The sequence below is a fragment of the Hemitrygon akajei genome, chromosome 18 (assembly GCF_048418815.1).
Source record: "Hemitrygon akajei chromosome 18, sHemAka1.3, whole genome shotgun sequence".
Taxonomy (NCBI): domain Eukaryota; kingdom Metazoa; phylum Chordata; class Chondrichthyes; order Myliobatiformes; family Dasyatidae; genus Hemitrygon; species Hemitrygon akajei.
The window spans coordinates 41,953,117-41,966,715 of NC_133141.1; the positions used below are offsets into that span (position 1 = coordinate 41,953,117).

At 41.7% G+C, this 13,599-nt stretch overlaps 1 protein-coding gene across 3 annotated transcripts in view; it reads right to left on the minus strand.

The window, feature by feature from the left end:
• LOC140741356 (inactive phospholipase C-like protein 2) overlaps positions 1 to 13,599 on the minus strand; it is a 270,205-nt gene that overhangs the window by 35,596 nt on the left and 221,010 nt on the right. The window contains exon 6 of one of the 3 annotated variants that reach the window (XM_073071491.1): positions 2,917 to 4,286. The exons of the other annotated variants lie outside the window; for them this stretch is intronic. Coding sequence (XP_072927592.1) covers positions 4,101 to 4,286 — 186 coding nt within the window. The 3' untranslated portion in view covers positions 2,917 to 4,100. Of the gene's footprint in view, positions 1 to 2,916; positions 4,287 to 13,599 lie in introns of those variants that run through there. 3 annotated transcript variants of the gene reach the window in all.

The following is a 13,599-nucleotide window of genomic DNA, read 5'->3' on the forward strand; positions in this document are numbered from 1 at the left end:
CGGATCGAGTGCTTTGCATTCTCTAAGTAAGTATGGAAAAAGTAGGTCTGGTCCGCTGTTTGAGATTTTAAATCGAATTAGAACAGGCTCTTTTCTGGCAAATGTCTACTTGGTAAGTGGGAAGTCTTCAAAAGTGAAACTTTGAGAGTACAAAACTTGAATGTGCCTGTCAGAATGAAAAGTAAAGACAATAGGTTTATGGAACTTTAGTTTGCAAGAGATATTGAGGCCCTGATTAAGAAAGAAAGGAGGTGTATAGCAGGTGCAGGAAGGTAGGAACAAATGAGGTACTTATGAGGTATGGAGTATAAAAATGCAAGAGAACACTTAAGAGAGAAATCGGGGGGGATTAAAAGAAGGCAGGAGGTTGCTCTAGCAGACAAGGTGAAGGAGAATCCTAAGGGATTCTGCAGATGTGTTAAGGGCTAAAAGACTGCAAGGGGCAAAATTGGTCCTCTGGGCGATCAGGTTGGTAATCTATGCGTGGAGCCAGAAGAGATGGGGGAGATATTAAATGGACTGTGGGAGATGGACACAGAGTCTATAGAAGTGATGCAAAGCAGCAGTGAGATCGTGGACCATATGCAGATTACAGACGAGAAAGCACTTGCTGACAAATTAGAGTGGATAATTCCCCAGGGCTTGACAAGATGTTCTCTCAGACCTTCTAAGAGGCAAGTGCAGGAACTGCAGGGGCCCTAACAGTGATATTTAAATCATTCTTAGTTACGGGTGAAGTATATAGGATGCTGGTGAGGACTAATTTGGGATATTGTGTGCAGTTTTGTTCGCCTACCTACAAGAAATGAGTCAATAAGATCGAAAGAGTGCAGAGAAAATTTACAAGGATGTTGCCAGGACTTGAGGACCCGAGTTATAAGGAAAGGTTGAATAGGTTAGGACTTTATTCCCCAGAATATAGGAGAATGAGGGGAGATTTGATAGAGGTATACAAAATTATGAGGGGTATACATAGGGTAAATGCAAACAGGCTTTTTCCACTGAGGTTAGGTGAGATTAGAACTAGAGATCATGGGTTAAGGGTGAAAGGTGAAATATTGAAGGCTAACATGAGGGGGAGCCTCTTCACTCAGAGGATGGTGCAAATGTGGAAGTGGTGGATGTAGGTTCGATGGATGGGAGGGGTATGGAGGGCTGTGGTCCAGGTGCAGGTCAATGAGTCCAGGCAGATTAATATTTTGGGATGGACTAGATGAGCCGAAGGGCCTGTTTCTGTGATGTAGTGTCCTATGATTCTTGGAAGTTAAAGAGGGAGCGAAGAGTTTAGTGTGCCAGGTAACCTGTTGCTGATTAAAATTGCACTTGCTGAAAACATCTACATAACTATTGGATTAGGGTAGGAGTAGAGTTGGCAGTGATGTCCACATGAGGGACTAGCCAAGTCACATTTATTTTCACATTTATTTACATTTAAATTACAACTGTGGCAATAAAATGCCAGAGCAATGAATAACATAAAACTGAATTCTGGCAACAAAGATGAAAAATGCTAAGAAAAAAATCTTTTGTGATTCTAAATGTTTAAACATTTCTTCCAGGCGAAGTGTTTTTGGGCCAATTGAGCATTCAGGCACTTTGCTGTCTCCGAGGGTGATCTGTGAGGCTTTGAGTGAAGTGTGCAGCCTTGGCACCAAAAAGCCTGCAGATGGGGCGCCATTTTTCACCGATTAAAGCGCTGAGGAAGATTGAACACATCGAGGCGAGTGAAGAAGGTGAGCGAGTGTTCAGTGCTGTCTATCAGCTTTGCGCTTGCTGCTGCCGGAGGAAGGTGTCTGTGTGTGTGACGGTCTCCCACTCCCTCTTGCTCGCTGCTCCTGAAGGATTGGACTCCATAGTTCATGTTATGATGTGTTTCTGTTTTCTGGTCACTCTTTTTTTGTTGCTATTCTGGGCAATTTTGAATCAGGGTGAATTTGGGTAGCCTCCAGATAATGAACATTGAGCTGAACTGAATATGCCTGGACTTCTTCGATTTTTGTGTTTTATATTCTGTGTTTTTCGCTCATTTTTTGTTGCTGTTTGCGCGGTTTGTTTTTTTTTGCACACGGGGGTGGTTTTGGCATTTTTCTTTGAACAGGTTCCATGGTTTTGTGGCTGCCTGTGGGAAGACGAATCTCAAGGTTGCATATTGATAATAAATGTACTTTGAATCTTTTGAATTTTTACAACCATGAGTCCTCCCTCTGCCTCACAGTCCAATGCATCTATTGAACAGTACAGAAGGAGTGATCAATGCCAGTCCCATGCTGGAATGGTAAGAACTCCAGATTCCAACAACTTTCTGAGTGGATACATTTCCCGTTATGCCCTTCTGGATTTTCATCAGAACACAAGAACACTGGGGCAGAGCCACTTGGCCTGCTCTATCATTTATATCACAAGTCTGCTCTATCATTTATTAACGGGCCAAAAATAATTCTTCAGCTCTTCCATGAAAAACATACCCACACAAAATGTGAAACATTGTCTTTTGTAGTTTCTATTTCAGTAATCATTAAAATAGATACTTTCTCCAAATAATCACAGCATGGTTGGCTGTTGTAATAAGTCATGGTGACCTCTGACTTCAACTCACTCATTCCCAGTGAAATTGAATTGTGCCAAGTGTCACACCTCATATAGCTGTAAGAATGGTTAGTTTATTTATAATGATTTTTTTTTCATAGCAGCATAATGACATCACAGAGAAATTCAACAACAAAAAATAAAATCTGTCTGCCTGATCTTTTTTATACATGGGAGAAAGTAGAATGCCAGAAACATGTATCAGTACTGTCAGCCTTGTAAGTTATTAATTGCATTTATAGTTATTAATTGTAAAACTGAAGAGTGCTGTTTAAGATGTAAAACAACTTTCTTTCCTCCCTGATCAACAGCTGAAGAGAAAGAGCCAAATGAATTTTCAAAACAATTTATGTAGAAATTCAGAAGGGGAAACATAAATATTATTTTGCATGATTTTATTACAGAGACACACATCATTAGATAGGTGGTATCGAAGTGGTCACCGCCGCAGCGCAAGGCTACCTCTCCATGTGAGGACCCCCCCCCCACCGGGTGCTGGGACGACCGGGCATGGTGGAGGAACAGCCCTCTTTCCCTGTCGAGCTCACCAGGAGTCCGGTCATCCATCGCACAAGGCTTCAGCCGGGACCGATTCTGTAAATACCCAGTCACAATAACTGGAAGAGAGACAACGATTGGATCTGACAGGTCATACTGAAGTGAAGCTTAATTAGATGAGTAAATGAGTTTCAAAGGAAGGAACTTCCTATTCACTAAACTAATGAGTCTATCACTTTGCTGGTGATGAAAAGTAGCTTGAGTTTCAACCTCAGGTTGAAAGTGACATTACTATTAGAGGAATTTGTCTGGCCCACTATAAAATTTTCAGTTATATTTTAACATTGTTACCAGGCTACGTATCCACCATTTATGTCCAAAAGGTACAAAATACACTATGTGTTTTATAGCTTCTACACCACTGCTGCTCCCAAGATTAATAATATATTCCTGAACAATGTACAGATCATAGACCTGAGGCTGCAACAGATTTGTTTTCCACCCAATTTGGCGTTTCTGGTCATGGCTTCCAAAGAGCAAGCAAAATATTTTGCTGAAACAAATTAGTCAAACCATTGATTTTATGCTTGTATTCCATCTTCAAAAAGGAGAAACAGCCTGTTCTTGCAAGAACCCATAGAAACACAATCAGGGAGCAAGCACAAAGAGTGGGGGACTGTAGGACACTGATCACATCCCACCTTCAGGAGACATTCTGAAGGACCTTCTCAAGCAAAGCATTTTCTTGGGATGTGGGCCTCAGTAAACAGGGTAGCACTACTGTTTGCTCCCCGTATTTTCTGTTGTTATCTCAGTGTCAGAATTTTTCCAGTAAATTCAGCACCAGTGCCTCATTTCTGTAAGGAGATAACATTAGGTGACTCTGTCAAATCCAATTCACGTACAACAAAATTACCTATCAGTGGAGCTACAGCACATTTGAGTGTGTGTGTGTGTGTGCGTATGTGTGTATGTCTTTATGTATTTACAACTTTTTATTCCCGTGCCTGCTGACGTCAGCAAGGTCCATTGTTGCTTGAGTTCTCACTCTCAGGAATGCTCTCCAAGGCGCCCCGTGATTGCAACTGATCTGGAGATGTCAAGTGGCTCTTACTGATACCGCAAGATTGTGCTGCATAGTGGATCTGCCTCAGGTTATCCAGTGCTTCGTTCTTTGCGTGTTTCAGCAGATCAGCTTGGCCCTGAAAGTGACAAATGCACGGAGATTACTCACATTGACAATCCTTATTCTGATTATCAGCAGTGACTCAGCAGGCAGTCATGGTGGAGCAACAGTCAAATCTCTGAGCCAGATGCTTGGAGATTCAAACTCCACTCCAGGGACTGAGGACAAAGATTTAGGCCCTTTACTATACTACTGATGAAATGGCGAACTGTTGAAGGTGCCGACTTTATGATGAAATGTTGAAACCATCTGTTTTTCCCACAACATCATAAGACATAGAAGCAGAAATTAGCCATTTGGCCCATTGGGTCTCCACAGCCTTTCTGATGGGCACAGAAAGATTCCGTTTTGAGGAAAGATAGCACCCAGAAACACAGTAAATTGGTTTGTCTCATCAGCGCATATTGTGTCATAGCGCACATTGGCTGCTACTTTGCAACACTTACTAGACATCAAAAGTATTTATTTGGCTGCAGTGCTAAATGACACCATGAGATCCTGAAAAGTGATATAGAATTGCGCATGTTTTTCAGGTTCTATTAAAGTCATTCACATTTGTGTCAATATGGAGATAATTAACTCTTGGTCTTGTTTAAATGTGGGGCATCCTAAGTTGGAATCGAACAATCTGTCTGGTACATTCAAGACATGAGGGTTGTCAAGGAGTCCAAGATTGAAAGATCCATTATGGATAAGAAGAGGCCACTAACTCAAATCATTCTTCTTTCCACTGCACCTCAGTTTATGCATTTTAGAACATAGAACATAGAACATAAGGCTATCTAACAATAAGTCCATAAGATATAGGAGCAGAATTAGGCCATTTAGCCCATCGAGTCTGCTCTGCCATTTCATCATGGATGATCTATTTTCCCTCTCAGCCCCAATCTCCTGCCTTCTCCCCATATCCTTTCATGCCCTGACCAATCAAGAAGCTATCAACCTCTGCCTTAAATATACACAATGACTCAGCCTCGACAGCTAGCTGTGGCAAACAATTCCACAGATTTATCACCTCTGGCTAAAGAAATTCCTCCTCATCGCCATTCTAAAAGGACACCCCTCGATTTTGAGGCTGTGTCCTCTGGTCTTAGACTCTCCCACCAGAGGAAACATCCTCTCCACATCCACTCTATTGAGCCCTGTCAACATTTAATAGGTTTCAATGAGGTCACCATCATTCTTCTGAATTCCAGTGAGCTCTGAATTCCCAGAGCTATTAAATGTTCCTCATACGACAAGCCTTTCAATCCCAGAATTATTTTCCTGAACCTCCTTTGAACCCCTCCAAAGTCAACACATCCTTTCTTAGATAAGGGGTCGAAAACTGCTCACAATACTCCAAGTGAGGCCTCACCAGTGCTTTATAAAGCCTCAATATTACATCCTTGCTTTTATATTCTAGTCCTCATGAAATGAATGCCAAGATCACATTTGCCTTCCTCAATACTGACTCATTAACCTTTAGGGAATCCTGCACGGCGACCCCCAAGTCGCATTGCACTTCAGATTTCTGGATTTTCTCTCCATTTATAAAATAGTCTACGCTTTTTATTTCTTTAACAAAGTGCATGACCATACATTTCCCAACACTGTATTCCATCTGCCACTTCTTTGCCCATTCTTCTAATCTGTCTAGTCCTTCTGTAGCCTCTCTACTCCCCAAAAATTACCTTCCACTCCACCTATCTTCGCAAACAAACTTTGCAACAAAGCCATGAATTCGCCATCAAAATCATTGACATATAACGTAATAAGAAGCGGTCCCAACACAGACCCATGTGCAACACCACTAGCCACTGGCAGCCAACCAGAAAAGGTTCCCTTTCTTCCCACTCTTTGCCTCCTGCCAATCAGCCATAGCTCTGTCCATGCTAATATCTTTCCAGTAATACCATGGGCTCTTATCTTGTTAAGCAGCTTCATTTCTGGCACCTTGTCAAAGGCCTTCTGAAGATCCAAGTAAACAACATCAACTGATTCTCCTTTGTCTATCCTGCTTGTATTTCTTCAAAGAATTCCAACACATTTGTCAGGTAAGATTTCCCCTTAAGATATAGGAGTAGAATTAGGCCATTTGGCCCAGAGTTCTACCCCACACTGAGTAAAGAGGTCTTGCCTGAATTCCCTTTGCTTTTATTAGTAAGCATCTGACATAAAGGTTATTTTTTTTATTTTGGACTCCAATTCCCACAAGAGCTCTATGAACTTCAACATGGTCTTAGGTTTCTTCATCAGTTGCTATATTCAGAGTAAATAAAATGTTCCTTGAAACTCCAGGGAAGACAATATCGTCAGCTGCATGCATAATGCTTACGCTGAGGTCTATATGTTCTCCTATTGCGTGGCTACATATGTGCATAGATGCTTATGTGTACAAGTGCCTGAGTCAGTGGTGGAGGCGGATGCACTAGTGAAATTTAAGAGACTACTAGACAGGTATATGGAGGAATTTAAGGTGGAGGGCTATATGGGAGGCAGGGATTAAGGGTTGGCACAACATTGTGGGCCGAAGGGTCTGTACTGTGCTGTATTGTTCTATGTTCTATGTTTTATGTACTATGTGCTGTTCGCACACATATGCTGTGATAACCTGGTTAAAACAAATTACAAGCTTCAGCATATAGGACGGAGATGAAAAATCATCATTTTGGCAAGTTAGTTCCATAACTGGTTAATATTTTAGGACAGGAAGAGGAGAGACAATGGAGAAACCTGGGGAGGAAACTGCACACTGCTAGGAAATGGAGGCCTGGGTTTTGCATTAAATAAATGGTGAGTTACACATACATCAAAACTGGAAGCTATTACAAAATGCCTTGTTGGCTGGAGGCAGGGAGGGCTGGTGGTCATCAAGTTAATTCATTGCCACAGACTGAGATATGCTGTTGTGAATACAGTTGGAGCTCCCTATCTGGGTCAGTCCAATCAACCCACATTTCCAGTGTCTTACAACCCTGTACAGTGTCAGCTATTTTAAGCACTGTGATTTCCTCTTGCTACTGTAGGCTGGAAATAGAGAATACCCTGCTTCTGGTATCCGTGCTACGGTTTGGGTGCAGTTTATCAGTATCAGAAGTTAAGGAGCAACCTGTGTGTGTCTCTGCATGAGTTCACTGAAAGCACATGGGTGTGTGAGTTTCTGTTTACCTGTGTGTAGTGTGTATTTGTGTGTGCGTCTATGTTTCTGTGTGTGTACAGTACATATCCGTTCCCATACTCGTGCCCACATCATCTCTGCTCAAACTCGCTCCTTTGTCCTTTGTTTCTCAAGAGAGTTCATTGTTGTATCTTAAAGTTGGTATTCCATGTACAGCAGCACAGGCAGAGAATACACTTGATTAGACTGTACTTTTGCAAGCATTGCCCATCTTCATTTAAACAAACTCAGGAATGCCAGTGTGGAGGATACAGCTACACAGGTGCAGCTCTTATCACTGTGAGGCTAAGCACAGCTCCAATGCCATATTTAAGTTTGCTATTGGCTGAATCAAAGGTGGTGATGAATCAACATATGGGAGGGAGATTGAAAATCTGGCTGAGTGGTGACACAACCTCTCACTCAATGTCAGCAAGACCAAGGAGCTGATTACTGACTTCAGGAGGAGGAAGCTTGGGGTCCACGAGCCAGTCCTCATCAGGGGATCAGAGGTGGAGAGGGTCAGCAACTTTAAACTCCTCGGTGTTATTATTTCGGACACCTGTCCTGGGCCCAGTACGTAAGTGACATTACAAAGAATGCAGGGCAGTACCTCTACTTCCTTAGAAATTTGCAAAGATTCAGCAAGTCATCTAAAACTCTGACAAGTTTCTATAGATGTGTGGTGGGGAGTATATTGACTGGCTGCATCATGCCTGGTATGGAAACACCAATGATCTTGAATGGAAAAGCCTACAGAAAATAGTGGATATAGTCCAGTCCATCACAGGAAACCCCCTCCGCTCCATTGAGCACATCTACATGGAACACTGTCACAGGAAAGTAGCATCCACCATCAGGGACCCCCACCACCCAGACCATGCTCTTTTCTCACTGCTGCCATCAGGAAGAAGGTACAGGAGCCTCAGAACCCACACCACCAGGCTCAGGAACAGTTATTACCCCTCAACCATCAGGCTCTTGAAGCCGAGGAGATAACTTCACTTGACTTCACTTGCCCCATCACTGAACCGTTCCCACAACCTACGGACTCACGTTCAAGCACTCTTCATCTCATGTTCCTGATATTTATTGCTTATTTATTTATTATATTTTTCTTTTGTATTTGCACAGTTTGTTGTCTTTTGCACATTGGTGATTTGTCCATCCTGTTGGGCACTGGCTTTCATTGATTCTATTACATTTCTTGGATTTCCTGAGTATACCCACAACAAAAGAAATCTCAAGGTAGTATATGGTAACATATATGTACTTTGATAATAAATTTACTTTGAACTTTGAGTGTTTCTTGATTTTGCATCGAACAGTATTATAGACCAAGATGCAGATGCATATCTGAAACTCACCACAGAGGGGCACTGTTCTCACTATTAACACCCAGGACTGTGCGTCTGCCTCAAAATGAAAAGGTACTTAATATATTTCATGGTTTTGCAAGTTTTCATGCAGTTTTCCATGTTCCTGTAGATAACTGAGAAGCAATAATGAGAGTATACTGTGAATCTATTGCTCAAACCACATATATGGGATGTTTTTTTTCAGAAACTTCTTACCAAAAAGAGAATGTGGGTGAGTGAAGCCCTCGAGTTACTTATAAAGAACTTTTATGTCGTTCCCTAGCCATGTTCTCTTTATATTCTTCTATATTCTCTGCCTTGTTTTCTGATTCCTCCATGGTCTTCTTCTTTTCTGAAATCATTCCCATGCTTGGACTTCTGCATTTCTCTAATTCTGTGTCGTGTTGATCGCTGAATTTAAATAACCAAAACTGACAGCTGTGCCTAAGTTCTAGACTTCCCTCCTTTTCCTTTTTGCCACACACACACACACACTCTGTCAGCATGCAAACTATTTCACTAGGTGGCTTAGTGTTAAATTTTGTTTGTTATAAGCATTCAGAGAAGTTTTGGAGACATAAGCACCTGCAGATGTTGGAATCTGTTGCAACAATCTGCTTGAAACATCAACAATTGCTTCCACCCAAAGCTGCTGCTTAACCTGCTGAGTTCTTCAAGCTGATTGTTCTTTGCTACGATAATTTAAATACTTGTTAAAGACCATAAGAACATATGACACAGGAGCAAAATTAGGCCATTCAGCCCATCGAGTCTGCTCCATCATGGCTGGTTTATTAACCCTCTCAACCCCATTCTCCTGACTTCTCCCCATAATCTTTGACACCCTTACTGATCAAGTACCTATCAAGCTCCGCTTTAAATATACCCAATGATTTGGCTGCCACAGTTTCCAGAATGTTACACTACAGTGCAGGCCCTATTGCCCACGTGGCTGTGCCAACCTTTTCACCTGCTTCAAGGTCAATCTGAACTTTCCCTCCTAAAGGAAGAAGGCTGAGTTCCTTTAGCAGACTGTTTGGTGCCCTGGATTCCAACATCGACTTTTTGTTATAAAATGGGCAGTTTCTGGAATCAGGTTTAATATCACTGGCATATGCTGAGAAATTTGTTGTTTTGCAGCAGTAGTACATTGCAATACATAAATAACAAAAAACTACAAATTACAATAAGTACAGTATATATTATAAAAGAAAATTAAATAGGCAGTGCAAAAAAGAAGAAAAATACTGAATTAGTATTCATGGATTCATTGTTCATTCAGAAATCTGATGGCAGAGGGGAAGAAGCTATAAGACATAGAAGCAAAATTAGGCCATTCAGCCCATCAGGTCTGCTCTGTCATTCTATAATTGCTGATTTATCATCCTGACTGGCTGCATCAGTGCCTGCTATCAAAACTGTACCTCCCTTAATCGCCAGATTCTGCAGAGAGTGCTGTGAACAGCCCAGTGTATCTGTAGTTGTGAACTTCCCATGATTCGGGACATTTACAAGGACAGGTGTGTAAAAAGGGCCCATAGGATCATTGGGGACCCGAGTCACCCCAACCACAAACTATTCCAGCTGCTACCATCCGGGAAATGGTACCGCAGCATAAAAGCCAGGACCAGCAGGCTCCGGGACAGCTTCTTCCACCAGGCCTTCAGACTGATTAACTCACAAGTGTATTTCTGTGCTACATGGACTGTCCTATTTATTATAAATTACTGATTGCACATTGCACATTTGGATGGAGATGTAACGTAAAGATTTCTATTCCTCATGTATGTGAAGGATGTAAGAAATAAAGTCAATTCAAAACTCTTAACTCCATTCTCCTGCCTTCTCCCTGTAACCTTTGATGCCCTTACTAATCAAGAACCTACTAACCTGCACTTTAAATACACCCAATGACTTGGCCTCCACAGCCATCTGTGGCAATGAATTCCACAGATTCACCACTCTCTGGCAAAGGTATAACAAAAAACTTGTTTCAGTTGAAGATTCTGAATTAATAGTAAATGGGACCTGTGATTACTTAAATTGTCATTGTAAATTTGCTGCCTTGGATGCAAAATAGTGTGATTGGGTTGAGTAATTATTTATGATTGCTGCTTTATCCATTTATTATTTGAAAGCTAAAAGTTTAAGATTCAACACCTATCTCTCAGATGCTGAGCTCCATGTTGAGCCTAATTTACGATGAATCATTTTTTTATTCTTAGTTGTTCCAGCTCTGCAGTAACATTAGCACCTCCTGACAGGGAGGAAAACAGCCAGCTGCATCCTGTTCCCAAAAAAACAGGATAACTTCAATCCTGCAAATTACTGCCCATCAACTGACTTTAAATTACCAGCAAAGTGATGGGAGGTGTTGTCAATCGTGCCATCAAGTACCACTTGTTCACCCAATAACCTGCTCACTGATCAGTGTGGGCTTTGACAGAAGACCTCAGCTCCAGATTTCATTACAACCTTGGTATACACATGTACACAAGAGCTAAATTCCAAAGGCAGGGTGAGATTGATTGCCTTTGATGTCAAAATAGCATTTGACCAAGTGTGGCATCAAGAAGCCCAGTTAAAGCTGAAGTGAATGAAATCATCTTGGAGTTCTGCACGGTTGGCCCAGAGTGACCAGCAATTCATGGAAGCTGCAAAGCCAGGTCACCCAAATTTGGATGGTATGCATGCACCTGAACCAGCGTGGATAACTTCACTCACCTCAGCTCTAAACTGATCTCATAGCCAATGGACTTATTTTCTAGAGCGCTACTTCTCATGTTTTCATGATTATTTATTTATTTTTACTATTACAGTTTGAGTACCCCTTATCCGAAATGCTTGGGGCTGGACGTGTTTTGGAATTTGAATTTTGGAATATATAATGAAATAGCTTGGGATCGCCATCATTTCCGACTCTGAATTCTGTGCTACCCATTAGCAGTCTTTGTCTTATACTTGTTCATCACATGCATATAATGTTGCAGCTGTTCAACATGTTAGATTTTCATCAGCAACAATCTTGGCAAACTCATCAATGAACTTGTCTGCTGCTTCATGATCAGCAGATGCTCTATCATCACAAATCTTTTTTAAAAAATTAATGCCGTGCCTTTTCTTAAATTTCTGCATCCAGTCTGCAGAATATTCACAATTACTTTAAATTTTCAGTTTGTCGTGATAGATCTTTGCTTGTTTCATGATCAGCATACCGTTAAATGGCATATGTTCACTCCAACGCTGACGAATCCACTCTTGCAATACAATCAAGATCTTTATATCTGGCTTTATGCAGTGTAGCTTCTGTTCATTACATATGGGAGGTGACTTCTCAGAACTGTCTGTTGTGCCTAGAGCCCTGCACATCGCTTGTGGACCTTCCCAGCACCTTGTGGAATTTTCCATTTGTGACATCATGTCAGAGATTTTCAGATTTTGAAATTTCAGATAAGAGGTACTCAACCTGTATTTGTTTTTTTTTGTATTTGCACAGTTTGTCTTCTTTTCAACACTGGTTGTTTGTCAGTCCCCGTGTGTAGTTTTTCATTGACTATTTTATTTCTTTGTTTAACTATTCAAGAAAATGAATTTCAAGGTAGTACATGGTGGCATGTACGTACTTCAATAATAAATTTACTTTGAACTTTGAACCCGTTTGGGATGGTAGCAGAGGGCACTTCTGTATATGTACCACCTGGAGCTTGCAGCTGCTGGTTGAAGGTCTCTGAGTCATTTTCACTGGAACAGATTTCAGCTCAGCAAAGGAAGATGGTTGCAACTTTTTCAGCCATTCTACCTTGCCCAGAACACTGTTGCTGACGGTTACACGTAATGATTCGATCACGTTCAATTCGCTTCATAGTTCTTTAGACAACTAAGCTGTTAGGGCCCACATACAAGCAACTATAGTCTGATATATAAAATTGAATGTTTGTATTGCACATGCAAAAAATAGAGTCAAATCATCTCCTCCTGACATTCAATAACATCACCATATAGGCAAAAGGATTATTCATTTAAATACCTTGGCTGAAAAGATAGATGCTTTGAGCAGTGGCAAATCGGAGATCAGAAGCCTGAGAAGACGTAGCTCACTCAGATCCGTGGATTGAGTAGAAAATGCAGTGCATCACAGCAGTTTAAGCAGCGGCAAATCAGAGACTGGAAGCCTGAGAAGACATAGCTCACTCAGGTTTACCGAATGAGTCAAAAAAGTGCATCTTGCAACATTTTGGAGCTTTGAGCAGCGATAAATCAGGGACTGGAAGCCTGAGAAGACATAGCTCACTCAGGTTTACCAACCGAGTAGAAAAGGTGCACCCAGCAAGGGTTTGATGCTTTGAGCAGCGGCAAATCAGAGACCGGAAGCCTGAGAAGATGTAGCCCACTCCAGTTTGCTGATTGAGTAGAACAGGCAGTGACTTGCGGCAGCTTCTAGCTTTGAGCAGTGGCTGATCGGATATCGGAAGCCTGAGAAGACAAAGCTCACTCAGGTTCACCGACTGAGTAGAAAAGGCAGTGACTCATTCACGGCAGTCTGGAGCTTTGAGCAGCGGAAAATCGGTGATCATAAAAGTGAGAAGATGTGGCTCAGTCAGTTCCGTGCAGTGAGTAGAAAAGGCGCATCTAGCGTCAGTTTGGAGCTTTGAGCAGCAGCAAATCAGAGAGCGGAAGCCTGAGAAGACGTGGCTCACTCAGGTTCATAGACTGAGTAGAAAAGGCATTGACTCGCGGCAGTTTGGTGCTTTGAGCAGCTGGCCAATCAGCATTTGGGATTGATTGGCATGAACAAATTAAAGTAAGGTGGGGCAAATGGAGTGGTCATTGTC